Raw genomic sequence first — 27,272 nt, 5'->3', positions numbered from 1 at the left:
GTCACGTCCATATTATTTATAGCATCAGGGTATGTGAACAACAGAAGCTGACCTGAAGTCCTGCAGAGACAGGAATATTTATTATACAGGTCACAAAAAACACAGTTTTAAGCTGAAAGGTATGTTTTGTTAACTCGTTATCTCACACACTGCTCTCCCCTACATAAGCAGCCTTTATGGGTTAAAAGTATTGGCAATACCGGCCCAGTATTTACTTGATATTGGATCAATACCAAAATCTGCAATATTGCATAGCACTAGAGTAAAGGCAATATTGGTAACTACAGGGAAGAGTTAAAAAGTACTTTTACAGTTGAACTTTTCTGCACACATACCTGCACAGTCAAGCTGTAGCAGACTCTAAGCAGACTCTTTCAATAACAGCAGCTGTCTGACTGAGCTTAAGGATAAAGGCCTGACACTGCAGGAGTAGCACTGTATTGACCCTGCTGGAGCAGTAGAAGCACTATTGATGTACAGTATTGATGGAGTCAAATAAGGCACAGCGCAATAAGGCAGTTTATGGCACAGGATGCTTCAAGCAAAGAAAGGCGTGACATCCTGGAAGGGAAATGCTTCTTTCTGAGGATTTCTGTTTCCATAACCTGTTTCCTAATGAAGCCTTTAGGATCACAAGGACACTGCATAATAAATGTGTTCTTCGATGCTGCACAGGGAATGGATTTCAAGAAGGCACCGCCTTCAATTTAGAGGGTGTGAAGAATAAATTTGTGTAGTTTAAATATTAAAGACCAAACACCCAAAACACTGTACACACCTGGTAGGTCTCATTGTTGGATACCAGCTCATAAATAGGTGTAGCCTTGGTAATCTGCAGCAGCACCGGCTCAGACTGCTGCCGCCCTTGTGCTGCCCTTGGGCTCATGTGGCAGAGGTGGCAGGACCGTGGGCACTGGCCTTGGCTGCTGCAGTCCATGCGGACTCCGGCTGCCATGCGCTTTGCTCCACTGTCCAGCAGACTGGCAATGTACGCAGGGTAGGTCAGCGTCCGGGGCTCCTTGTCGCGCTCCTTGTCGCGCTCCTCGGACTCCTCTGAAGGTGAGTTACCTGAATATACAGAAAGAAGGGAACTGTGTCACTAATTAACTGTCGTTTCTCCAGAGCTTAACAAAATCAAAAGAAGGTTAATAACGCCAAAATCAAATAAAAAAACCCACAAAAGTCATTCCAAAGAACTTTTATTCATAACATTATTAAAAATAGCCGTGTGCATAAGATACAGAGATGGTGATGTCACATGTTTACGGTAATGAGATTAGGGATTAAGGGAATGAAAAAAGCTGAACTGGGAGATTTTTTTTCTTCTGCGGCAGCAGGCAAAGGCACAAAGCAGTAATGCGTTCCCACATTCCCATACCGCCCTTCTAGAGAGGCTGTAGTCTTTCTGCATCACATGCACAATGCATGAGCAGGAGTGTAAATATTTGAGCTACAAATGCAGCTACAAGAGTTTTATGTTTCATAGCAAGTACGGTTATATCAAAGGATGACGTGTTGTAATAATATGACTATTATTGACTTAATTTCCCTAATTAGTCTGTGGCATTGGAGAAAAATGCATCATTATCATCAGATATCTTTATCTTTGGGCTGAACTTTGCTGCTCAACCCACAATTGTAGCATCATTTAAGGTGAAGTCAACAGGCTTTCCAACGGTATAAGATTTATTGCCCAGAAGCATTTTTATAACAAAGAAATAATCAACCAAACACACATTTCCTTACTTTTTATACTGCGTTTCTATCTATCTACAGATGGAGACTTTACAACATTATTTTAGAATTTGGATACACTGAGATGAAAAGCCGGTGGACCTAATTCTCCAGCTGGTTCCCAGCAAAGGAGGACACAACATCATTAAGTAAATAAGAGTTTAAAGAGCATCCCAGCATCAAATGATAATATGGAATAATTGAGGGAAAATCTAAAAATCATATTTATTTCACCTGATCATTAGAGAAAGATTTATATTTCCACCTAGGCTTCTGCATTCCTTCTAACATTTTGTTGTCATTCTTTTGAAATGAGACACAAACCTTAGAGACAAATAGACAGCATCCACCCTGATCCCAGAGTTCAGATTGAAACACTGACCCGAGAACTAGTACAGATCTCCTAAAGTGAATAATGCAAGATAATGAAGCTGAGTTAAGTCCAGTAGTGATGCAGCTTTAGGCCAGATGGTCTTTCTGGGAAATTTACTGAAAAAATCATGACAAAAACGTGATTTGTCAACCTTAGAAGCCCCATTGCTTTTACTCCTTTTAAGCAGAACAACAAATTTCATGTCCAAATGGAAGTCCTTCCTCCTTTTGTGTACCTTGGTGTGTAACATTAGTTAACTTGGCTAACAGAGCAGCCCACTGTGGCCAGCTCTGCTGTCTGTGACGTGACCGTGTAAATGTGCACGGCCAAGAGTCACTTTTGGGACAGTGGCAGTCAACTAACAGTAGGGCACAGTTACTGAAATAAACTTGGGCTCAGGATGAATGTTTTACCTGTCGTTTTATGCAACTGCTTTTTATTTATTTTTTGGCATGAGATTATTTATGACATAAATTTATAAGGTTGCGACGAACAGAGATGGGCAGTACGTGTTACTGTAATCCGATTACTTTTTTCAAGTAACGAGTAAAGTAAGGGATTACTATTGTGAAAACGGTAATTAGATTACCGTTACTTTCCCGTAGGAACGCTGCGTTACTGCGTTACTAAAACCGTGATATTTTGCAAGAATGTCTCATGACAGTGACGTAAGCGAGTGTTGGTGACAACAGCTGTGTGCAGATCAACAAAGTGCAGGAGAGAGTATCAGCTGCAGCGTTTAAAGCGTGGAAGTACTGACCTTACTTTGAGTTTGGTTCCATAAAAAGTGACAAAAACATTAGTGTCCGCTGTGCGTGGGAAGAAAACTTCTTTTTACAGCGAAAAAAACCCCTAAACTTCCAAACAAGCTCCGAGTAGCTACTACGTAATGGGAAACACAGAGAAACTCGCGGATTCTTCCACTGACCGCGGCACACCTGCACCAGGGTAACCCTCCGCCTACCCCACTCCTGCTTTACAGGTGAAAATAGAGCAACAGGACTGCTGAGTCTTTGATTTTATTTATTTTCTGCTGTGTTTTACTTGCATCTATTTGAAAGACTGAGTGTAAACACACAAAATATTTTATTTTATGTGCTGGAATGTGCAGAAAATAGGTTTAAATGCTAAACTAATTTCTTCCAGTCAGAGAATGTTGCATATAATTTAATGTTTGCTTGATGCATAAAGTTAAAAGATTAAAACTAATAAAACAAATTTTAAAAAGAGACTTTTCCATTTGATTACATTTTGTATGATGGATTATGCAGAAAAAGTAGAATTGGGCTGAGAGATCTATCGCTTTATCACCTCTTCAGGTTGTAAATCGTGTTTTTAAAAAGTAACTAAGTAATTAATTACGTTTGAAAATAAGTAATCGGTAAAATAATGGGATTACTTTTTGGGGGAAGTAATCAGTAATTAGTTACTGATTACCTTTTTCAAGTAACTTGACCAACACTGGTGACGAATGCTGGCCTTCTGTGATTTTGTTTGCCTGGGTCCCCAACAGACTCGAGAGCTGCCACTGACTATGATTAAGATTGTAATAGAGTTTTATTTGTGTAAATGAGAAAAATACACATCCAGCAGATTATAGCAAAAGTTTATTGAATGAAATTTCTGTATTATGCAAATATATGAATCAATTACTCCCCATTAAATGTTATTTCCTCTCAGACAGAGTGGGTTATCTGCTTGCAAAGGAAATAGGAAAGCAGTGAGAGAGGGAGACATGCTTAATGCAGAACTTTGACAATATTTTTGTTCTTTAAAAGGCTGAATTTTTCACATTAGCATTTTGGGGACTGCTTGGAAGTGAGCAAACACAGGCATTTTAAAAGCTCAAGCACCAATTAGGGAATAAGCTTGTTGTGCGAGCTGCCTTTGATGGAATACAACCCATTTTATGAGCCATGGGAAGATGGGAAGTGTGCACACAAGCTCGGGGACCAGCACACATGCAAAACAAGACATTTTCTGATTGTCTAATATGAATAATTTCCCCCTCTTAGTGTTTACTTTTTGTTTCACCAATTCCATTAAAATAGTCTTTTACAAAAACATCTCAACTTTCAGTTAACAGAACAAAAAACAGTCAAATACGAAAAGCAGAATTAGACTGATTGTGTTTGCGCTTATGCAAATAGACGTCTATGTGTGTGCACCTGAGTCGAAATACAAAGAGATAAGAATGAAAGTGCAACAGTAACAAACCAGTGGTGGCTTTGTTATGGATGCAGTTCTCATCCATTTGATAACATTGTCCCACACATCTGTGAAATATATACAGTGCACACTTCATTTTGTCTGAAACCATCTGAATTGTTGAGGTTTAAGGAGGAAAAAAACACAGACAGTCACATGAAAAGGAACGTTTCCACAGGACTGCAGCGTCACACCTTGATTCACTAATATTTGAAGTCATATGTTATGGTTATACCTCTCTGACCTGTCTACCCCACGTGATGCTGTGTAATGTATGTATGGTCGGAAGGGTAAGACGGTGCTGGCAAAGGTCGGCAGCCTTAACCCAATTTCCTTCGGGGTCAACCTTCAGGATCGATAAAGTTTTATTGAATTGAATTGAACTGAATGTTTCTTAATGACGTCATTGCAGAGGACTTTGAATGCACTCTTTACAAAGATGCCTCAGTTCAGTCAGGTTGAGCTCTGGGCTTTAACTGGAGCATTGCAACAGTTTTTTTCAGGCATCCTGCTGGAGATTTGCAGGTGTGCTTGGGATCGTTGTCCTGTTGCATGACCCAGTTTCAGCTAAGCTTTAACTGTTAGACAGATGGCCTCACATTTGACTCTAGAATATTTTTTTACACAAACGGTCAACTCAGTGACTGCAAGCTGTCAGGTCCTGTGACTAAAGTCAAGTTTATTACCTCTCCAACACCATGCTGACAGTTGGTGTGAGGTATTTGTGCTCATATGCTGTGTTTGGTTTTCTCCATATGTGGTGCTATGCATTATAGCAAAGTCTGAGATGTAATTTTGGGGCTTTTTGAGGTTTCTCTCAGTATTACACAGTCTGACCTTTGAGTAACAGTCAAAAAAACACCAAAAGATTCAACGATTCAAGATTCAAGAAAATCTTTCTTGTCTTATTGCAAGTCTTCTTCTTTGATCTTGAACAACAAGGTGCTGCTGCTGAGACAGGAAAACAGACCATGGCCCTTTAACTATGAGACAAAACTGTATACATGTGAAGAAAAACATCAAAATTGTAATAAGTGTCAAACAGAAGCAGTGGGACCAACAGCCTACAAATACATACTGTGCCAGTCTAAAGACAAATGTTTTATCTCTGCTTTCAGATCAGGTCGTTCCATGTTCAGCATGCAGCTCTGTTACTTAGATCTGTCGAGGTCTGGTTGCACGTTTGTGAATCTTCGATGTTTATGTCAGTGGCAATGCTAACATACAGCCCTGATTCCTTGTAACTGGGTCAATGAGGTAAATCTTACTAATCAGAGGCTCGTGTAGGTAAATGAGGTCTGATTTAGGACTGAGTACAAAATCAAACTTTGAATGTTCACATATGCCGGCTCCTGACAGGCACGTCTGCATGGTGTGCGTGCATGAATAAAAAATAAAGGCATCCTGTTCCCCTGACTAATCAAAGGCAATATAGAAGATCAGGCTTTTGTTTGTACTGGAGAAGTACGTGGGTAGAAGTAAATCAATACAAAAACACAGAGATAAGGAAAAACGAATGGAGGCAGTACTTTGAGAAAAAATCAAACATTGCAGGTTACGTATGTGAATAATACCACGGACATCGATGTGCTTGCGCTCCTAATCTGCCAAACTTTAATCCATCCCCGTCAAACGGCCTTACTAATCAGCTCCCATCACTCTATCTTCACTTGCCACCTCCTGGCAGACGGATATTAAATGTGGCAGTTAAATTAGGGCAGGCGGGTGGCTTTTAGGGCAAAGAAAATTGGCAATGATTACTTCCGTTTAGTTTTGGTTCACTTCAGAAGTGTTCACTGTCAGCTGAGACCAAGGGGGATATTAAAATGGATTAGCAGCCTGGCCTGAAGACACCTGACAGACAAGATAAACAGCATATTATCACCCCAAGACCTTTCTACATCGTTACAGATTTCATAAGAAATAAAAATATAGAACAGATATAGTAAGTGTGGCACATATAGTATGTGCTTGAAGAATTGTTCTAGGATTTTATGGTTTTTCAAAGAATTCTGTAGAAAAATTCAAGTTTACCATAAAAACAACGCAGAGTAATAACGTCGAGTCTATCGGCAGCTCCAGGGTTTCCCCTTGGTGAGGGGAAGCTCAGCTGCAATACCAGGGGGTGACCTCAATGTTAGGCCACAGATGATGACTCAGCTGGTAAATAGAGCATACTATTTACTGTAACCTGCTTCAGCCTGCCCACTGTCGCTGCACATCTACAAGCTGCTTTGCAACCCACCTCCTCCCCAGCTCCTCCACGTAGACGACTGAAGAAGCTTCAGAATATATATATATATATGTATATATATATATATTAGCCATGCTGCCTAAAATTACTGCAGCAGGAAGTATTAGTCGCTCTTAATTTTAAATTTTAAAGCTAACAGCTTTAAGAACATGTCAGATATGAAGTTAGCAGTTGAACTTGTTAGCAGCTGAAGATCAGCCTCTGGCTGCTGGGCTGGGGTGGCACCCTGTGATCGTGGGTTCTTTGCGGGCTTTTTGCTAGCATGCTACACGCCTGCAAAGGGTCAGTGTTACGTTATGCTGTAGTTTTTATCGTAGAAGTAGTTTACACTTTGTCATTGCATTATTTTCATTTTTTGTATTAAAATAAAAGGAATGTCCATATCTCCAATCCACAAACGTTGCAGACTGCTCCAACATTTTCCTTCTCCCTCCACATGAACAATATCACCAAGTGCGTTAGTAGAAAAAGGCATGTTTCATGCTTTTCTCTTTCTGTCCACCCATCGTGCAGATAACTGAACAACCTGAGTAACATAGCGAGCAACATAATTCTAACTATAATGTAATAAATCTATTTATTGATGTAATTTGTTACATTACTTAAAAATGTAACGTGATTAAAGTAACATGTTATTTTGGGATGCATTAAACCCAACACTGTGGCTAGTAAGGAAAAAGTAGCCCTTCCCAGAGATCATCTTTTCCTTTATACTGCATATGATTTACATCACTTTAAGCTCATGTAGTCAGTAAATGAAACAGCAAATGCAAAATGGCTAAGGTTTGTGGCAAGCAACCGCTGGAGAGAAGGGTTAATCAGCTGAACGACAAGACTTTTCTGCTAAAAAACAAACCCCAGCACCACTTGGAACTATTGCGTTTTTCTCATAAACGGACATCACTGCTAATGTCTTGCATATGAAACGATAACAATACTACTGCAACACAGAGACACAACCTGGCTTGTTTGTTTAGTGAGTCTCTGACATGCATACTTGTCTGATGCATAGCATAGACGCCCTATTGGATAAGTGGACTTGCTCTCCACAATCACACCAAGAGTCACAAAGGCTCGAATCTACTTAACGCGAGGAAATGAATGCCTGACCTTCAAATGCATGTATTTTAGAGATGTGTGTGCATTAATCTACTTGTACACAAAAGTGCAAGTATAGTCTTGATATGTTGAGAGGCACAGGATGTTGTATCGTTTGTATGAACATCTCTAAAAAGCTTTGAAAGGTAAGTTACAGCTCGCAGCTGTGAGAAATGGATGTTATTCCATCTGATATGCATGTTGTATTTTTCAGTCGCACAGACAAAAACAAGACAGCAGAGTGCTCCGCTTTGAACTTTGCTTAATGTTTCTTGCTGTTTCAGTGTCTCTTTGTCTCGTCTTGCCATATCTCCTCTGTGTGGCTCCCCTTTTACTCTCTTACCCGACAAAATGCCATAATCACACCTCTTTTTCACAACGTGCGGTAGGTGTGAGGGAAAAGCTGTAAGCACTGTATCCCTGCTCTGCATCTCTCTGCTAAAACAAGAAAACAGATCACATTTTCCTCACACATTTTCTGGCACCGCCTCTACATTTCCATTTCCATTACTTCTCTGTTTTTCCTGCCTTTTGTTCTTTCTCGGGTACTTTCTCGCAATCTAGAAAGTACCCTCACACACATGCATCTAAACTGCTGTCAACTTCAACCAATGCACATGAACACACACATGCTTTAAACTGTTTTACAAGCAGTGTATTGCTTTGAAGAGGATACATGTTGGGGGAAAGACACACACACACACACACACACACACACACACACACACACACACACACACACACACACACACACCTCATTAAAAGTAATCCATGTTTAACTGAGTCAGATGTCTCACGAAGGAAAGTGATGACGAGACAGAATAGAGAAATAGTGCCTTCACATCCTCCTCCTCCTCCGCCTCTGCAGAAATACAATTTTGGGTGTAAATTTTGGAGGACGCTACCTAATGTGGTCTACGTCGGACAGCAGGGGCAGAGAACACAGTACCTTTGCGAGCCTATGTGCGTCTGACTTTTTGATAGCTTGATATTTGGTTTATTCAGTGTTGGGAGCACATAAAGGAAACTACATGTAGTACCATTTTTTATTATATTTCTATTATATTAAGGTAAGGATTAGTCCGTTTTTATTTTTATAATGGCATACCTGATCTTGTCAGCATCAGTGTTAAAGCGATAAAGTACACATTTGCAGTTCCTCTTTGATTTTGTAGAGCAGTCATAGCAGCTATATGAAGCAATGTATCAGGTGTGTGTTTTTAGTTTTAAGGTGGGTTTTCTTTCTTCTTTTAATCTGGGAGTGGTAAAGTAAATGGGACCTATAGTGTTTTATATTGTCTTAGTGGAGCGCCTCACTCTCAGGCTTACTTGTGACTTCCGCTTTCAGGAGCTTCTCCTGTGGAACAAGCTCCCAGTTTGGATTTGGGAGACAGACACCCTCTTTACTCTTAAGAAAATGTTCAGATTTTGCTTTTTATGGATCAGGTGAACCCTGAACCCTGCCTTAGTTAAGCTGCAATAGCCTTCAGGTGCTGGGGAATTTCTCCTTCACTCGCTTCACTCTCTATGTGTTCATACACCACCGTTGCATTGACTCTTACCTATAGTTCACCCACTGTTGCCAAGGGCTTGTTCATGCATGGTTGTCTGATCGTTGAGGTTCGCTTTACATTAACGCACCTTGAGGTGTGGTTGTTGTGAATATAGATATAAAACTGAACAGAAGAGTTTCAGACAAAGTGTGAATAAATGGGCCTGATCAAGATGCAGTAAAGGACAAAAAGGATCATTTTGAACTCTACTCGATTCCCCGAGTAAGAATTTTGAGCTGAAAAATGAGCATAAGACTGTAAGTCTCCTTCAACACTTATTTTGGAGTTTAATGTTTGAGTTTTCTTTTATTACTGCATATTATCATTGTTGTGTTATCATTTCAGAATGTTTGTCCCAAGCATCGATGTGGTCTGAAAACCAATCTCGGATACCAGCTGAGGCTTAATAGGCTTGACTAAACTGTAGACACAGTCTAAATGCACGATGGCAGACTCACTCAATCATGTATTAGTGGACGTGTTTATTTGTGGGTCAGTGTTTGTATGTGTGCGACTATGAAGCTGGAGATTTCAGGCTGCTTTGACCCGTGCTGTACTAGGCGGAATGACTCATCTCTATAGTACACAACAGATGGAGCTCAGAGCTATTCAGATTCATATAATACCTCTCCATCCACCCCGTCCTCCTACACTCTCTGATGAGATATAATTCTTGTTCATCTGCGACTAACTGACTCAAGTCAGTCGTCTTGTTTACAAAAATATCAAGTTTATAAATGTTTATGGCTATGAGACAGAAGACAAGAAAGAGCGACACGAGAAGAGAAAGGGATGAAGAACTGTTCAAGGATGTAATCTTCAGACGTTGTTTGGGTGAATATTTTTCAGAATTTTGGATTGAAAGCCTTAATTTCCTGTCTCTCGCGGGCCCACAGATCCTCTCCATTATATCTCCTTTCATCAGCCCTCTTTGTGAAAGGATGACTCATTAAATCACCATTCATCTTTGTGATCAAAGTGCCGTGATTTTAGCTCCTGACACCATCAACCTCATTTTTAACAGAGGCTTTTAAACTAAATGTCTGACTTGACACCTCTTCTCTCCTCCATCCTGTGTGGAATAATACCACTCAGTGTGACTCCACTAACTTCAGTGACTGTGAAATACTAGCGTTCAGCCACTAGATGATGCAAGCGGATCGCTCACTTTGGCGAATTCTGCAAATGGGAGACACCAATGTGCATGCTCCACTGTTCAGCAGACAAAAAGAGGGCAAATCATACCCAACCTTTTAAATGCGTCTGGCCGAGATGAACGTTACATGGTTATGGAACGTAATCATGAGCGCTTCTACCGAGCCGAGAATGTTGGAAATTAAAGCTGGCAGTAGCTTAGTAAATGGGAAAGCCGTGAGATGGAAAAAAAAGGAAAAAGCATTAAACATGGGGGAGTTTTGGAGGGATCGTGCCTCTTGTATGGAGAAACATGATAAATGGAATTAGAGGCAGCAAAGAGGAAACTGAATGAGACGCAGATAAACAATACAGTAGATATCCTGTGTGTCTGTCTGCGTGATCTAAACTCCAAACCTGTGAAGTGGAATACATCAGAGCGCTTAGCCAAATTTGTGTGACAGACAAATCTTCTCTGATGTGCATATGAGCGTGCACACGCTCAAACACTGTCCCTGGTACCCGCGTGCAGCTTGTACCTGATAATTCACGGTAACAGGGCGACGCTCCGCCAGTATCCAAACTAAAGCGAATTGCAAATAAAAAGTGTGGAAGGTTTCCTCGGCTGCGGAGCCACGCTGAGAGAGATCCAGCGAGATTGTTTCTGCACGGAGGATATGAGCAAAAGAGGGTGGCAGAGGGAAGGCATTTGTTTGTCAGTGCGTTTGCCAGAAAAGGGATGGATGAGTGCAAACAGTGCGAATTTGGAGGATGGGAAAGTGATACATTGAGATGAGTGACACAAATAGAGATGCGAGTGCAAGTAGCGTGGGTGGACGTGCGTTATTGTCACGCGTGCGTGTGCCGTGCAGCGTTGCAACACTTGAACTCCCATGTGAATTCGTGTCAGCAGAGCAGACACCCACGCTGCATGGAATCAACTCAAAGCATCACACGGCGTGTTATTTTACATGTGCACACGTATGTGATCCTTCAAATTCAGGAAGCAACTCCATGGCTTGACAATTAGAGAGGTCACCGTTAATGTGAAGCGACCCACTGCAAGATGCTGAATTCCTGCTGCTAACTCGCTGACCTGCAGACAGTCACATTTCCCTGTTGTATCAGTTTACAAATCATTCATTTGCTGTGGTAAGAGCCCATTAACCTGGAATTCATCTCTACTCACATTAAACACTCAGTAATAGAGAACGAATGCAGCTGAAGAAGCAGCCTAAAGTAATTTCCTCAATCATCTGCCTGCAATTATTAACCTGTTTACTGGTGCGCAATGGACACTCAAATAGCAGTAACAGTTCTGTATGCTGCATATTGTACCTAAATCCGCACCATTGCTATTTATCCTAAAAGGCTGTAACTATATTAGTTCCCAGATGTATTCGTGTTACAATATATACCAGGAAAAAGGAAACACAGACAACGACAATGATTATTCTTTTCCTGCAGTGTAACATTTCTTGAATGTTTTCAAGTTTCCATCAGATTTTCTCACCAGGATGCACTCGGCATTTGGCAGGGGCTTTACATGTGAGCGGAGCTGACTGATGCGTTGCACACCATCAGGAGGTCCAGTGTGTTTGCTGCAGGCCGAATATGCTAAACGATCTTCTGAGCTCATCGCATCTGAACTGGCGGAGCTACTCTTAAAGAAAGGAATGATCCTGTTTTACGGTTCTGTGTTGTGCTGCACACACATAAAACCAGCTGTAAAACCAGACACAATTAAAAAAAACCAATTCTGATATCATCAGTTTTTCAGTTCAGGATCATACAAGAGCACTTCTTTTTCTGGCTGGGAAAAGCTGATGTAATTTATGGCTGCCAAAAAGCTACATCAGTTAAATCTAATCAGGCCTTTGAAACAAAGTTTTCAGGAGCTTAAATTTCTGTTTCTCCCAGTTGTTGTCATTCTTTTCAAATACTCTTGGAATTTAAGCAAACAAATAAACAGAGTGGTCTACCGTTATTTTTTTTAATATGCCTTTGTAAGGCAAAGAGATCACATTTCTTCCAGTTAAACGAGTTAGCGTTCCAAAATACACTTGCATTGTTTCACTGTGTAGTCTTCACATGCATTATAGTCCATCTAACTGTCAAACTCTACCGAGCACACAGGTACAAATCATGAGTGAAACCTTTTTTAGCACATAAACACAGCAGCGCTGCAGCTGTGAACATGAAGAAGCTGCTCAGTTAAACACCTCAGCTATAAGAGTAAGGACAGTGTTGCAGTGCAGAAGCCAGAAGAGTGCACAGAATGGTCCCATATGCTACTTCTGTTCCTGTTACATTGCAATAGGGGGCATTATGTGTGAAGTTGATGGGAACCTTTGGCCAAACAGAGCGAGAGGCTCGGCAGTAATTCGCAGCACTGTTTTGTTACAGTAGTAAATGTTCACTCAGCAGCCCCGTGCTTTTTGGTTCTGTTCTATGTAGCGTTGTGTAAATTCACATTTGTTTCATGTTACTGTAGCTGCCGTTTACCCTTCTGTGGAAACATTGGAAGAAAACTACTTTTCAACTGCAAATGCATGCAAAAAAAATAAATAAATATCTGAAACATATTCACTCTGATACACGATACCAGTTATCCTCAGAATAATAAAAGTCTGCAGATATTCAGCGTCAGTGAGAAAATGTAGGGCGAGGTTGTCAGGAAACTAGAAGCATTTCTAAAATCTGCTGTGAGGCTGACAGAAGAGCTAAATATTCAGCACAAAAACATCAACTAGGATTAAACAATGTCAAAGGAATAGTGGCGGTGACTCATTCACTGATGCAAAAACTGCATTTTGACAAATAAACGAATGGTTTTGTCTGAGTTACAGACTTTATGTGGTGATTATACTAACCTGTTTTAGTAACAGATCATTACATGAGTAAGACTTTACATTAACAGCACTATTAAGCTTCAGTACGTTAATAAGTTAATACTTGATTCATCATTTATATAGGGTTGCTCTTCCTTACTATGTCATTTATAAACATGGATTTAAATGGTTTAGTGTTGGTTAAATGATAAATGATGGATTGACAATCTCTAAATAAACTATTAAACCAACTACAAACATGTTAGCATAATGTTAGCATTAAGAAAGTCTGTGGAAATGATTAACAACACATTTAAACATGAAATTATTTAATTTAGTGTGGGGCTGGATCGGGTGGTGTTTCGATTCTGAAGCTTGACTTTCGTAATTCGTTAATCAGAGAGTGAGTGTGTCTGTGTGTGTGTGTCTGTGTGTGTGTGTCTGTGTGTCTGTGTGTCTGTGTGTCTGTGTGTGTGTGTCTGTGTGTCTGTGTGTCTGTGTGTGTGTGTGTGTGTGTGTGTGTGTGTGTGTGTGTGTGTGTGTCTGTGTCTGTGTGTCTGTGTGTGTGTGTGTGTGTGTGTGTGTGTCTGTGTCTGTGTGTCTGTGTGTGTGTGTGTGTGTGTGTGTGTGTGTCTCTGTGTGTGTGAAAGTTAGAAAGAAAGCAACAGATCAACAGAAAGTAACAGACAGACCACAGTGTGACACTGAACATACAAATATGTATTGTAAGATGAGACACAGAGTTTAATTTATAGGTTACTTTAACTTCAACATATTGAAAATTCAGTAGTTTGAACCCATCAGTCATAAAGTATAAATAAGCCGCCATTAAGCATGTTATCTATGAGCCTTTTAAGCAAGATTGAGCCAAGTTATATTAATGGTTATAAATAACATACTAAGAAGGAATAATGCTTTATAACTGAAGAATCAACCTTATGAATGCTTAACAGTGTGCAGTTATTCTAAAGTGTTGCCAAAAGTGAGAAATAAGAAAGCAACTCTGTCGATCTGAAATTGATGGATGACAACTTATCCAACTCTATATTACGCAACACCGTTATGGAACCAGGTGGTTCAGGTAACTGCAAAAAATAGATCCTCAGTTCACCTCCACATCCCTTATTACTCCTTTGTACCAAAGCAGGATGAATTTGGTTCCTCTCATTATCGTGTTCAACAGGAAAATCTGTGTCAAACATCTGTGTCCGCATCAAAGGACAAAATACTCCATTAAACGTATTTATGATTATGGCTTTTCAGACACACATTATTGGAAAATGACCCTCAGATCTCAGGCTTTTATTCACACAGTGTAAAAGAAGGTATGAAAATGTTAGTGATTCTGCCATCATAGAAAAAGCAGTGTCCTAGTTTCTGTGATGACTTTAAGATTGTACCTGGTGAAGAAAAAAAAAGACTTTATCACTCTCTGGATGTGAGATTTCCCCACCACCTGCACGTACAGCTATTTTAATACTGTGCAAAAACTAAACTGAAGTGGAGGAAAATATATCACAGGCACGATTTTCTTTTTTGGTAGCATCGCTGACATATCGACTCGTGATAAAGACCGGTCTAAAGGGTATTTCAAATAAACATAAGACCCATTTTGGCATGCATGAGTGAATGGCTTGCAAAAAATCCTCTATTCCCTACGCTCAGGCATGGATCAATGGATAAAGAAGATGGAAATATCTGTTTTTACGTCATAGTCAGGAAAGCTCACAAAGTAAAGTCACCCTAAAGTTCAATATCTCATTAATGCGACAACACATCTGCAGCATTACCTCGCCCGGGCACCCTTTTTACCTTTGCAGGCTTTCATAGTCAATCTTAGCTGGGCAAGGCCTTTGGTCAGCACTATCTTGCTCATCCAGCTTACATAACCATAGATTCAAACGCACACGTAGATGTTATCTACAAGGTATCTGACGAAGCTTACTGAGCCTTTATGTTTAAAGAAGTATGCGCTGCGCGTTAGCAGACACTGTTTGTCTGAGAGTGCACTGAGGCTGCTGACCGTGGCCTGACAGACCCATTACTGACATCTCCTTCATGAATGCCCAAATCCAAAGTACGCTGTCTTAATTAGTTCATCAGATTCACTTTCTTAAACCGCTCAGGTCATTAGTGATGGCCCTAACTCTAATCGAAGGTTTTAGAAACAAGCAAAAAGTTATTTTATTAAAAATAAAGTGAATCATCTTTTGGGGGTGTGTTAGATTATCATTAAAAATAAAAATAGATCACAGTGGGTTAAAGGTAGTGCAGCCAGTATCACTGTTCCTACTGGATGCACAAAAAAAACCAACCTTCATTCAACATGCCTACATTTCCAACTTGCATCTTGTATGAGGACAGCAACTCTGCAGTGAATTTGAACACACAACTTGGCGTCTGACAATAATCAGCCAAAAGCAGCAGGGGTAGTCTCATATTTCTAAAAAGAGTGTATAAAAACAAAAAGTATTTAAGCAAATACTTAAAGTTATTATACGTCCCAGAGAAAGTGCCCTCTAATAACTGGGACTAAAGACATTGTCAGTTCAATTGATTTATATGGCGCCAAATCACAACAACAGTTGCCTCAGGGTGCTTTATATTGTGAGGTAAAGATTCAAAATCCTCATCGTGCTTCTCAGTGGTGAATCAACTACATTCATGCTTCAAAAGATAAAATTATCATGTATGTTTGAATATTATGTTGCTGATTATGCTGCTAAAGTCTCACAAGCTTTCTGTACTATAAGCATGTTTTAAACGATTTTAATGCTTAAATGAAAACAAAAAGAAAAATGACAAGTCTGTCGTAAAAAGCTAATATTCAATGTATGTGCATACACGCTTACTTGATTAACATTTAACAAAAGTAATTCTATCCTGTCTTTAACCTCCTAAGACCCGAACTCTTCCACGACATGCATTTTTAATCTCTCTTTGATATTTGGGCATATTGGGGCCTGATGAATGCAAAAACAAAGAATTACCAGATTTTTTTTTTTTTACCTTATTTTTGTTTTTAAGAAAAATAAGAGCCACATATGAGGATATTTGTTTAAAATTTTGATAGAACAGTAGCAGTATAATGCCCATGTAGAGCAAAATTGAGTATTTTGGTCTAAATAACCCAAAATGTGATGTCCACATATGTGGGCGCCAGGTCCTAGGAGGTTAAGTGAAGACATATGAACTCCGCTTCCGGGTCCAAACTACTCTGCGTTTAAGAAGGCTGTTGCGCTTTTAATGCTTTGTATCTTGTTCTATTTAAATGGTAAAATGGTAAATGGCCTGTATTTGTATAGTGCTTTACTAGTCCCTAAGGACCCCAAAGCGCTTTACACATCCAGTCATCCACCCATTCACACACACATTCACACACTGGTGATGGCAGCTACATTGTAGCCACAGCCACCCTGGGGCGCACTGACAGAGGCGAGGCTGCCGGACACTGGCGCCACCGGGCCCTCTGACCACCACCAGTAGGCAACGGGTGAAGTGTCTTGCCCAAGGACACAACGACCAAGACTGTCCAAGCCGGGGCTCGAACCGGCAACCTTCCGATTACAAGGCGAACGCCCAACTCTTGAGCCACGATCGCCCGTCAAATTTAATCTGAACAAGTCCCTAAAAAAGTCAGGGATCACTGTCGGCCTCTCGGTTTTTATTGTCACTGTTGATTTTACAGCTCAGTTTTTAAAACCTTACGATGTAACTGCAGCAGCCCATGCAGCAGTATATTAATGGCTAACCTTGTATGGTGGATGGATTGTCTCAGTTGTTTTCCTGACTGAAATTTGGTCCGTTTACAACATCCCGACAGGCGATTGCATTTGTCCCTAACCATCGGCACCCTCACATTAACTTTTATTGAAAAAAAAGTTTTAAAAGTTTGTGTTCATCCTTCAGCTTCACTGCTAGCATAGCTGTGTCGCTAGCCACCACATAGCACATCATTATATACCAGCTAGTCCAACTTCAGTAACCCTACAAACGTCACTGCTGTTTAGTTTCCTGTCTTCATTTATGTTGGAAGTGATAGCAGCTGAATTTTTTCCAGAAATCTCTCAGTCAGAACATGCTACATCATGTTTAGGTGTAAACTAGCGAGCTAATTTCCTGCTAACTTCTAACTCCGTTAAATTTAACAAATTCTGTTTTCATGGATGCCTGGATGTTAAACTTAATTGTTTCACCTGGTAAAGCAGCAACTCTGATCATTTTATTACAGCTGAAAGACTTTAGACAGTTCTTAACTCTCAGTGATGCCGCAGTGTTTGTTTGACTTTGGGACCTGAAGCGGAGTTTGGACCTGGAAACGGCTAATGACGTCAGACTTAAAGACCGGATAGCTCTAATACAAAGTACTTTTGTTCCCAAACGTGAATCTCACATAAAACCAAGATTAAATTCATTTATTTACCACTAACAAAGCCTTTCTGAAAGTGTAATATGTAAAAATGTGTTTTAAATACACAACTTAAAGGACAAATGCTGGCCAGGAAAGTATAGCTAAAAATTCTAATTTGTTTAGTTGATTCTGTCATTAGCGCTATCGTTACGTGTTACTCCCAAGATTTGCAGGTCTTTGTCCCATTTGTGGTTGTGGTCTGCACTATAATGATGCCGGGCACCATTGCTGGTGCAAGGTGCAAGTACATAAATCATCAAAGTGACCCTCTATCAACAATTACTGCCTTACTTATTTGTATGTTAGATAAATGGGAGTCATAAACATCCATTCTGACTGTATATTTGAATATATGGCTGTGTCCACCCTGCTCTGAACATAAGTCTTCTGTTTAATTTTTTTTTTTTAACTCCTTGCAGCTCTCATTGTCTTTATCTCTAGAATCCTTATCTGCCCCATCTGCTGTTCAGCCTACAGCGCCGTGGGTTTGTTGAGACATGTTGAGCGCCAAGAGCAATTTATTACTTTTCCCTCCTGCTTGCCCCACCGTCAAACGTTACACCAACACCTCTTTTTTCCCCTCACAGATCTTTGAATTGTTGGGAGCTATAATCCTGAACTGTGTGAGTTCGTCTACTTCTGAAGACTGGAGTAATGTAGTGTAGCAAAATGCTTTTTCACTGATGGTGGTCTCATGTCTGTTTCCGTTGCATCTCGGTATGAAAGAAGCTCTTGGACGCTTTAATGAACCTGAAATCCAGGAGAGAGACAACTGAATGAGGTGTAATGATGTTAAAAATGGCTGGTGGTTGAGAAACAACATGAAGCATGACAAGAAAAGGTCAGGTTTGCATTAGTGAAGCAGCACTCCCTAAGACCTTGCAAGCCTGCATATCTGTCACCAGCTACAAAACAACTCTTCTTTGACTGAGGACCTTTTCTTTGCACATACTTTTACACGGAGCGTCAGACTCAATGTGGGTGTTTAATTTAAGATTTCTGTTGTACTGCACTTTAAACACATGACAGCGCAAATAGCAATTGGAAATCTATGAGGAATGAAGTCAGTTTGAGATATAGCAACAGGAAAACATTATATTTATGCCCCAAAACGTTTTTGACAATGCAAATAATTAAGATAATGAAGTTAAAAAAGGTGGTTCGGGCATCTGACAAGGATGCCCCCTGGGCGCCTCCTGGGTGAGGTGTTCCAGGCATGTCCCACCGGGAGGAGGCCCCGGGGCAGACCCAGGACACGCTGGAGAGATTATATCTCTCGGCTGGCCTGGGAACGCCTTGGTATTCCCCCGGATAAGCTGGAGGAGGTGGCTGGGGAGAGGGAGGTCTGGGCCTCTTTGCTTAGGCTGCTGCCCCCGCGACCCGGCCCCGGACAAAGCGGATGAAGATGGATGGATGGATGGAAGTTAAAAAAATCTGGGGAGGGAGGAGCGCTTTATGACTTTCCCTGCAGCACTAACAACCAAGATGTAAAAGCTCTGAGCTTTTGTTATGAAAACTGCTGCTGTTGGAGTTGAACTGGAAACACCAACATATATCAGAAAATGAATATATGGACATCTGATTTTAGACTGGTGACCTGTCCCCGCCTCTTACAGCTGGGATAAGCACCATTTGTTTAACAGACGGTGAATAATAAATCCCCATCCAAATGCTGAAGCTCTCTGACATTTACAGTTTTGATAAGATAAAGGTTTGTCTTGAAGAAAACTTTAAAATCAATTTTTTATATTATGGTATTTCTGAACCGAAGGAATCACGATTTTAAACCCTACATACATCTACACAATTTTACGCAATTTTATGTAGAACCTCCAAAGGTTCTGACTCTCTGGGGGAAGTTTGTGCGATGGCCAACCAGAACAAAGAAGCACACATGTTCAGCTCGTTACCTTTTGGTGCCTGTGGCACAAAGAATTTGAATAAAAGAATATGAGGAAAGAATGAAAGTCATTTTGTAGTACAAGTAGCAGAAAATGCTACTTGTACTAGAAAATGGTTTGAGTGATGACGCAGAAAATGCAGAATATACAAGAGACATTTAAAAAAGTGCTATTTCCATAATGACTTATAATGGCCATTTACCACAGGTGGCTGATCTTATCAGACTCTCTTAAAGGGATAATTTTCCTTTAACATTTGCACAGTAGTTTGGACTTAAGACTCATCAACTGTCAACTGAAAGATAAGAGAAAAGATTAAGGCAGAGCAGCTCGCGTGGAAGAGAAGAGATGATGACCAAGGATTAAACAAACGAGTCAAATATCAATATATGGACACTTTAGTTTACAGAGACAACAGCTTTTATGAGCCTCCAGTTTTCTAATCTGCATTAGAAAACTGGAGGTTTTCTAAGACTAATTTGCAGGTTTACTTCATATCTATTTTAATGGTCTAAAACTAGGCGCTTTTTTTTTTTTAGCTAAAAAGAGATTATCCAGCTTTGACATATTCCTGTTTCCGAGTGGTCAGAGTTGTGGCACAGCAGAAGGTCTATTTGAGTGTAGCTGTTATCATTAATGATCTGTATTTACTCTGTACTCTTTGGTACTTGAGTGCATTCTAAGACTAGTGTGTAAAATTTCAATTAAAAAAGAAAAAATTCAAAAAAGATCATTAAAAATCAAGTAAAAGAAGTGACAGCATTTCACGCTCCACATGAGCAGCTGAGTGTTTACTGCTTTCGCATCTTCCTGCTTTTTATGAAAATGACAGACAATGTTCTGAGTGCTTGCCGAGGTGATCTGCCAGTGCTGAATAACTGTGTGCTTCAGCTGGTGAAAGAAACGTCTCTCCCACTCATCCCCATTCCACCAAAATAATTTGACTGTCAACAGAAGTACAATTTCTTCTCTTTAGTGACAAAAAGCCCGTGGCACTGACAACTTATTTATGCTAATGGAAGTTTTTAGGAGGCAGATTAGCCTCATACAGCAACAGCAGAGACTACTGGCTGGATTTTGGATTTAAAAAATGTCTCATTCCTGTCCAGTCTAAGTACAACTTTAAGATTTTCAGCTTGGATATGCTTACTGACGGGGCTGCTCTGGAAATTCCTCCAGTGAGCCCTTCGGTGTGTCTCCTAGAATTTCCACTTGCATGGGACACAAACACACAACGCTTAAAAAAAAATCACCATTGAAAGGTGAGAACCATAAAGGTCGACTATGCCATGGGGGATTTCTTTTTTCACACCGATAAAGATCAATTTGAGTGTCTGAGGCTGTCGGTAATAAGATATAAGACGGTTGTAGGGGGACGTGTCTGCCAAAAATCTATAGCAGAGGCCATCCATTTTACCCTGCCAACTGGGAGTTAACAGTGAAGACTCGACAGCCAGCACACACACATACGCGCTACAATAAAATGGTTTACACCTGGTTCTGTTTTCTCTGGGATCTGCCGGTGTGGAGCTGTGCTCTGGGATCGTTTTATTTTAAACCTTTATTCTGTTTTTTTATCATCTACATATTTATTCTTTCACTTTTATTCAGCTGTGGGTGGCCAGACAGGTGCATTTGGGGCTAGGCCCTTATCTCTCCAAATGAGACTGGCAGCTGGCATTTTCTTCACTCAGAGATTACAGAGGGGAGTGAGGGGGGGGAGAGAAAGTTTTCTTCGCACTACTTTTATCGGACACAGCGCTGACCTTCACAGCAGGGTCTGACACTGCTCCAACCACTAAACTCTTCCCTCATCCAAACAAGCTAAGGGAAAAATTGAAAACGGAGAATAAAAGTCACATGAAGGGCATCTGAAACGTCTGCTCCTTGGTGCCATCAGCTGGGATTCTCTCACACAACCAACTCAAATGTCATAGTATTGATATTTCACATCACTCTTAGATTTAAAATTCAGTCTATGTTTGAATATGGATCAGATTAAAAAGTGTGTGTGTGTGTTTGTATAGAGGGTATTTGATGTAACTGGGGTACAGTAAAAGGGTTCTGGTTAGCTGGATAAAAGGAGGTTTTATCCTCTAAAAACAGTTTAATCCTACATGAAGCTATCCAAAGTAGTCTCATGGTGGTTTCCTTTTTTTCCCATTTCATTAACATTGCCATGAAAAACAAGTACTGCAGTTTAAAAGTGTGACAAAAACGATTATATTTTCCACGAGGTACACTAGGGTCCACTTGGGTCTGAATGACTTAAATTGGTAAGTGTGAGGATCTGTGCAGACATCAAAGACTTCAACAAAGTATTGCAAGAATGACCGCTTAGCTGTTGGGCCTACTTATTTAATCAAGGTTTTAGGAGGAAGCCTGGAAGCTAGCACAATGAATCACTGGTGCTTAAAAGTTTTTAAAACGTAACATAATTAAACAACGATTTTGTACTGTGCTTTATCAGATTGCTAATAGGTGTTTGCTAATTAAGTTAGCTAGCATTAGCTGATAACTTAGCACTCTTTTGAGGTCTGTACCAAGACCTAGGCCACATCCTTCGGAGGACCCGGCCTTTGTGGTCTACGTGGGGTGGGTCCTTCGAAGACTCAGAAGGGCGGAAGTGCGAGGCTGTGAAATGAGACGGTCTAGCCTTCACATTTGCTTCACCAGCTGTCTCGGTGGAGTGTAATAAACTCAGCCGTCTGCTCCTCGCTCACTAATATAAAACACGACATTGGAGTAAATTTTCTGCCGTCTCACACGTCTGTTTAATCGGTTTTTCTGTTTGAAGATGTTTATTCAGCTGTGTGGAAACTAACTTTAATCTCAGCCAAACCTATTTGCTCTGCAAACAAATAAAACACTGAGAAAAGCCAAACAATAACATTTTTAAGTTATCTAAGTGACTTACATGTCATGTTTAACCTGAGCAGCGAAAGACCACAGGGGGGTTTGAAAACGATGTTCTGGGAGCCCGGTGGTGAGCCTTGCCCCCGGCTAGTTATGGAGCTGGTGGGTAACAGACGTCTCCGCATACGTCGCAGCACTTTTGAAAATATGTGGTGTCTTGATAAACTGAGCAGATATTTGAAGTTTACACAGCTACATTCTCACCTGAAAATATGTTAAAAGTTTATTTTGTGACCCAGAAAAAGTAATAAGAGTAATATTAAAACTAAGTAGCCGCCGCCATTGTTGGAAATTGGAGTTTGGCTGGGCCGTGCTATGAATTCTGGGATAGGTTAGGCCACGAAGGATACACCCGACCCATCCTTCAAATTTGGGGAAATGAAGGACGCATTTGTCGGCCGCATCTGGAGAAGCCTTTGAATTGTAATCGGTCTTCAGATGCGGCCTCCGAAGGATGCGGCCAATGAATTGGGACATACCTATGGTTAATCCTGGCTCCAGAAAACCATGAAGGCTATGGTTCATAAGTTCAGCTGTTAAAATCCACATATTACAAACCAACCATGTCACACTGGCTAATTTTATATATGGTGATATTACTTGTAGAACAAAGAGCTAGTGCATCAGTTGAGGACAGTTGATGGAATAAGTTCAGCGGTTTTGTTTAGCAGCAATGTAGAATTCTTAAAAAGGAGTTACTGCGAGCATGTCTGGTATCATGGCATTCTGACAGGTTTGTAGTCATTCTGATAACAAATCTGATCATTTAAAAATAGCTTACATCACAGGCAGACAAAACTTTTCCAAGAAAAAGAATGCCCATATCTAAAATGTCAATCTAATTTTATAGGTCACTTTTGCAGGTGGCATTAGATAAGTTGGCAGTATGTGAAAGAGAAAGCGTGCTGTGGTTGAAAATACGGAATTATCAAGAGTGTCATCTCGTGGCTTACATAGAGAAAACTTTGTAAAGTTCACAGCAGTACAATGGGAGAACGGCTTTTTATCCTGGGTGTGTTTCAATCACTTTTCATTACAGAGGCTCAGAAGCAGAGGCTTGCTGAAAGCTGTTGACAAGCTATAGGGTTTAACATAAAATCTCTTGCTGTGTTGGTAGAATCAAAGTAACAAGGAAACACATCTCCCTGGGGAAAGCACTTCTCCAGCAATTATCCTCCAACAGCTCCTGTCAGCTCACATATTGTACAAATTTAGAATAATGGATTCATGCTCTGTCACTGTTAATTTGTGCAGAGCTGCTGTACAGTGAATCAAATCAATTATTAGAGTTTATTGTCAGATGTAATTTATAGGCTTGGTTGTATGCGCTAATAATGAATGCAGCAAAAGCGCAGTTTGCACCGCTTTATTGGTTGCAGTGACGTTCATGTGACGCTTTTCCATCTCTAGTTTAGTCTAATTTTCCCAGCTCATCCTGTTAATGATTCTTTCATTTTCCATCTTGCGAGAGACCCCATATGAAGAAGCTGCGATCAAGTCTATGAATACAGTTGAAAAGCAATTCATCATGGTGTCACAGAGCATTTTAGCTATTGATCCAACACATTAGAAGTAGCACAGTGTGATTTCTCTGCTGCATAGGTGGGGGAGTGATTAAAATAAAGACTAATAAATGTTTGACAGATAAAAACTAAAACATTTGCCATTTCTTTCGCTGTGGGGCCTCATCAGTGTCGGTGAATCAGTGAATCGCTGTCAAGATACTTAAACTGTTATTTTTGATTATTCTGGATTCCAGCTTTAGTAGGTTTTAGCTGGAAAATAATACAGAACAGGAAGGAGGAAGATGCTACGTATATGCTAATGCTTTCACAGCCACTTTACAGCAAAGACAAAGTAATGCAGCAATTCAAAGCGCATGTATTAGTAGCTATATGAGAGATGAAATGAAACCCTGCCGTCTGACAGGAAAGTGCCATGGAATAACACGGCACTACGAGATCTGTAGGATACAATGGAATCTGATCAGTCGGGAGTTTGTATGTAAGGATTTTCAACCCTGTGCTACATTTAAAAGGAAACAAGTAAAAAATAAATATGGCCTCTTCTTCTTGTAGTCTGGTAGTACTCTTGCAGAACTTGTCTGGACAAGCTCGTAATGATGAATTACAATTGTGAAGAGGGAGTGACAAATTCTTGAGCGAGCTGTTTGCCATTTTTGGGTGTTTAATGTGTGAGTTAATCATGGATTTCATTTAGATTTGTCTAACTTTGTTGCTTTACTTAAAGTCGTAAATGGTTAATCTATAATGATCGTAGTGTAAGTAAGTCTTTATGTATCTGATCTTCTAAACGGGGCCATTGAATGAATTTAACTTAACCGTCACCAAAATTTGCATCTCACGCAGAACTTTGCACTAAATGCATAAAATCTGAAAAAGCATCACATTGGCAGGATTTAAAAACACTGACATGATGATCTAAAATGAGTAAATAAAGAAGAAATGAATGCTAGAGAAAGAATTGTGTGCTTAGGTGAAGAAAAGCAAGTTTCAAAATCTTAATCTGCTGAACTCTCGCAGACTTGAGTTTTTTTTTGTTATTTTGCATCATGGGTACTGGTTAAGAACAGGAAACGTCACGCCTCATATCAAAATATGTCAAAAATTCCATGTAATTGTTTCTGTATTTGAACAATTCTCCTTTCTTTGTGACAGTCTGCATGACTTTTAAAGCCACTGTATTTCAATTGGATGCAGATTTGGTGTCTAGACCTCAGGAAACAGAAAAGAAAGAAAGTGATGTCTTTGAGAAATGAAAGCTTTTTCTGAAGAGACTGAGAAAATTGTTCGTCTTACAGAGAAGCTTATGCCACCAGCTTCTCCTGCATCTTAAACGTGTGTCCATGAACACATAAAATACAACATACAATTTCTGTTTAAGGTCAAATTATTGTATTTTAAGCATATTGCATTGTTCAACATAAACTTATATCAATTAAATACATTTCATCGCTATTCCCCAAAATGCAGAGAATCTATGATGAGAGAAAATGATGTCAGTGGGACGAATATATTAGAGATACAAGCTAAAACAAACATCCACCGTCCAAAAAGAGACATTCGCTAACACAGGCTCATTAATAGCAAACGCGATAATCAGGAAATGAGACAATGAAACAAGAGATGAAAGAAGAAGCAGAAGAAAGAAAGAATACAGTAAACAGGCACTGATCTCAACGTGTGAAAGGTTAACAGAGGACAAGTTCACACATTCCTTTTTCTAGCTTTCACTCGTGCACAGAAACCTTCACCATCCTCTTAAACGCTGCACAGCAGCTTTATTCTTCCTGCCTCTCCTCTGTTGCTGCTTCTCTTCTCTCAGTTCAAATTTTTTCTCTTTCTACCGCTCCAGCTCAGCCTCTCTCTAACATTTCCTAGTGATTATAAATAACTTATAGAAGACATTTCAGAGAGAACAGCTTTGCCGCAGGAGCTGTCCCAGCAAATGGAATATAATAACCCACCTCACCCATTCTCCATCTCTCCCCACCTCCACCTTCCCTGCATGATGCAGGTCCAATCGGTGCAGCAAGAAATATCAGTAATTAGGCAGAGAGCACATCTTCCTGCAATTATAGCCTGATATCTGAGACATTCGTTATGCTTGTTAGTGGGGACTGCTGGCTTCATTAGGAGAGGAGTGAACGATAGTAACCGCAATAAAAATGATTTATGGCCACAGTGCTGGTGACCTTTGTCGCGCATCACCCCCCATCTACTTTTTCTTATTCTTCTAGTTTCTGTCATCAAATGGAATAATAATATAATATATTATAATAGAAGCAATAACAGATCTGTTTTTGGTTGAGGTACAGTGCAGTGAAATGAGGAAATACCAGGCTTCATTCAGGTGGAGATGGATGTAGAGGAATCTGTGACTGGAGGTGACAACATGGCAGTGCAGCACTGTCCACTCAACATGTCGACTCTTTTATTTCAGATCTGTACAAATGGAAACAAAAAGCACAGGATGAATCTGCCATTTAAAAAAATACAAGAGAAAAGGCCGAGGTATGGCATTGACAACACATCTTATGGTGTGATGAATCCAAATTTGAAATGGAGAGAGGTACAACAAAGCTGTCTGTAACACACGCTGGAGGCTCTGTTGCGGTTAGGGGCTTCATTTTGGTCGGTGGTGTTAGGGGTCTTATCGACACTGGAAATGGAAGTGTGAATGTAGAAAAGTCCAAAGAGTCTGACTGGAAACAGCTTTATTTTTCAGTATGACAATGACCGTAAACACACTGGCAGTGCAGTAAAAGCACGGATAGAAAAGCAAACAACGAGACGCTGCGGACTGTCTCCTCAGAGCCTGGATCTCAACATTATTCGTGTTGTCAGAGAATGTAACACAAGACAGCGAACATCTAGAGAAGATCTCTGGGATGTCGTTCAAGAAGTCTGGGGAACTATTCCTGCAGAAAACACGAGACAGAGAGTTCACACTGTTGAAAAATAAATGTGGTCACACCAACTGTTGACTTTCAAGCTTTCAAACTTTAAGTTTAAGGTCGAATTGTAGGAACTTATACACTTATGTTTGCATTTAGTAAATGTATTTCCCATTTTCTGAGCTAAAATAAGATGAAATGAGGTTTTGCTCAATGTGTTGTCCATTACTGCATGTTAATGTACATTAAAAATGATAGCTTAGTCACACGTTGTTAGCATAGTTTTTAGATTACAAATGGTTCTTCTTCAGTAAAAGAAAATACATCAAATCAGTAATAAAATTAATATGCAGCTTTTCAAAATAAAAGTTTCCATTCAAATTGAAATCATTTTCACTTTGAGTTTATTTCTGTCGGAAACAGGCTGTAACATGTGCTACTC

The 27,272-nt window shown here is 40.1% G+C and overlaps 1 protein-coding gene across 7 annotated transcripts in view; it reads right to left on the bottom strand.

Moving 5' to 3' along the window:
- Nucleotides 1-27,272, bottom strand: part of astn1 (astrotactin 1) — a 485,289-nt gene that overhangs the window by 59,886 nt on the left and 398,131 nt on the right. For all 7 annotated transcript variants that reach the window (XM_086272768.1, XM_086272769.1, XM_086272772.1 and 4 more), the window contains one exon: nucleotides 779-1,068. In XM_086272768.1, the coding sequence (XP_086128894.1) occupies nucleotides 779-1,068 (290 nt within the window). The remainder of the gene's footprint in view (nucleotides 1-778; nucleotides 1,069-27,272) is intronic.

The sequence above is a fragment of the Aulonocara sp. 'chitande type north' Nkhata Bay genome, linkage group LG18, assembly GCF_057382095.1.
Source record: "Aulonocara sp. 'chitande type north' Nkhata Bay isolate Kocher_YH1m ecotype deep benthic linkage group LG18, A_spYH_male_GT1.1, whole genome shotgun sequence".
Lineage (NCBI taxonomy): Eukaryota > Metazoa > Chordata > Actinopteri > Cichliformes > Cichlidae > Aulonocara > Aulonocara sp. 'chitande type north' Nkhata Bay.
Note: the sequence above shows the minus strand (reverse complement) of the source record. Positions and strands in the feature narration are given on the sequence as shown.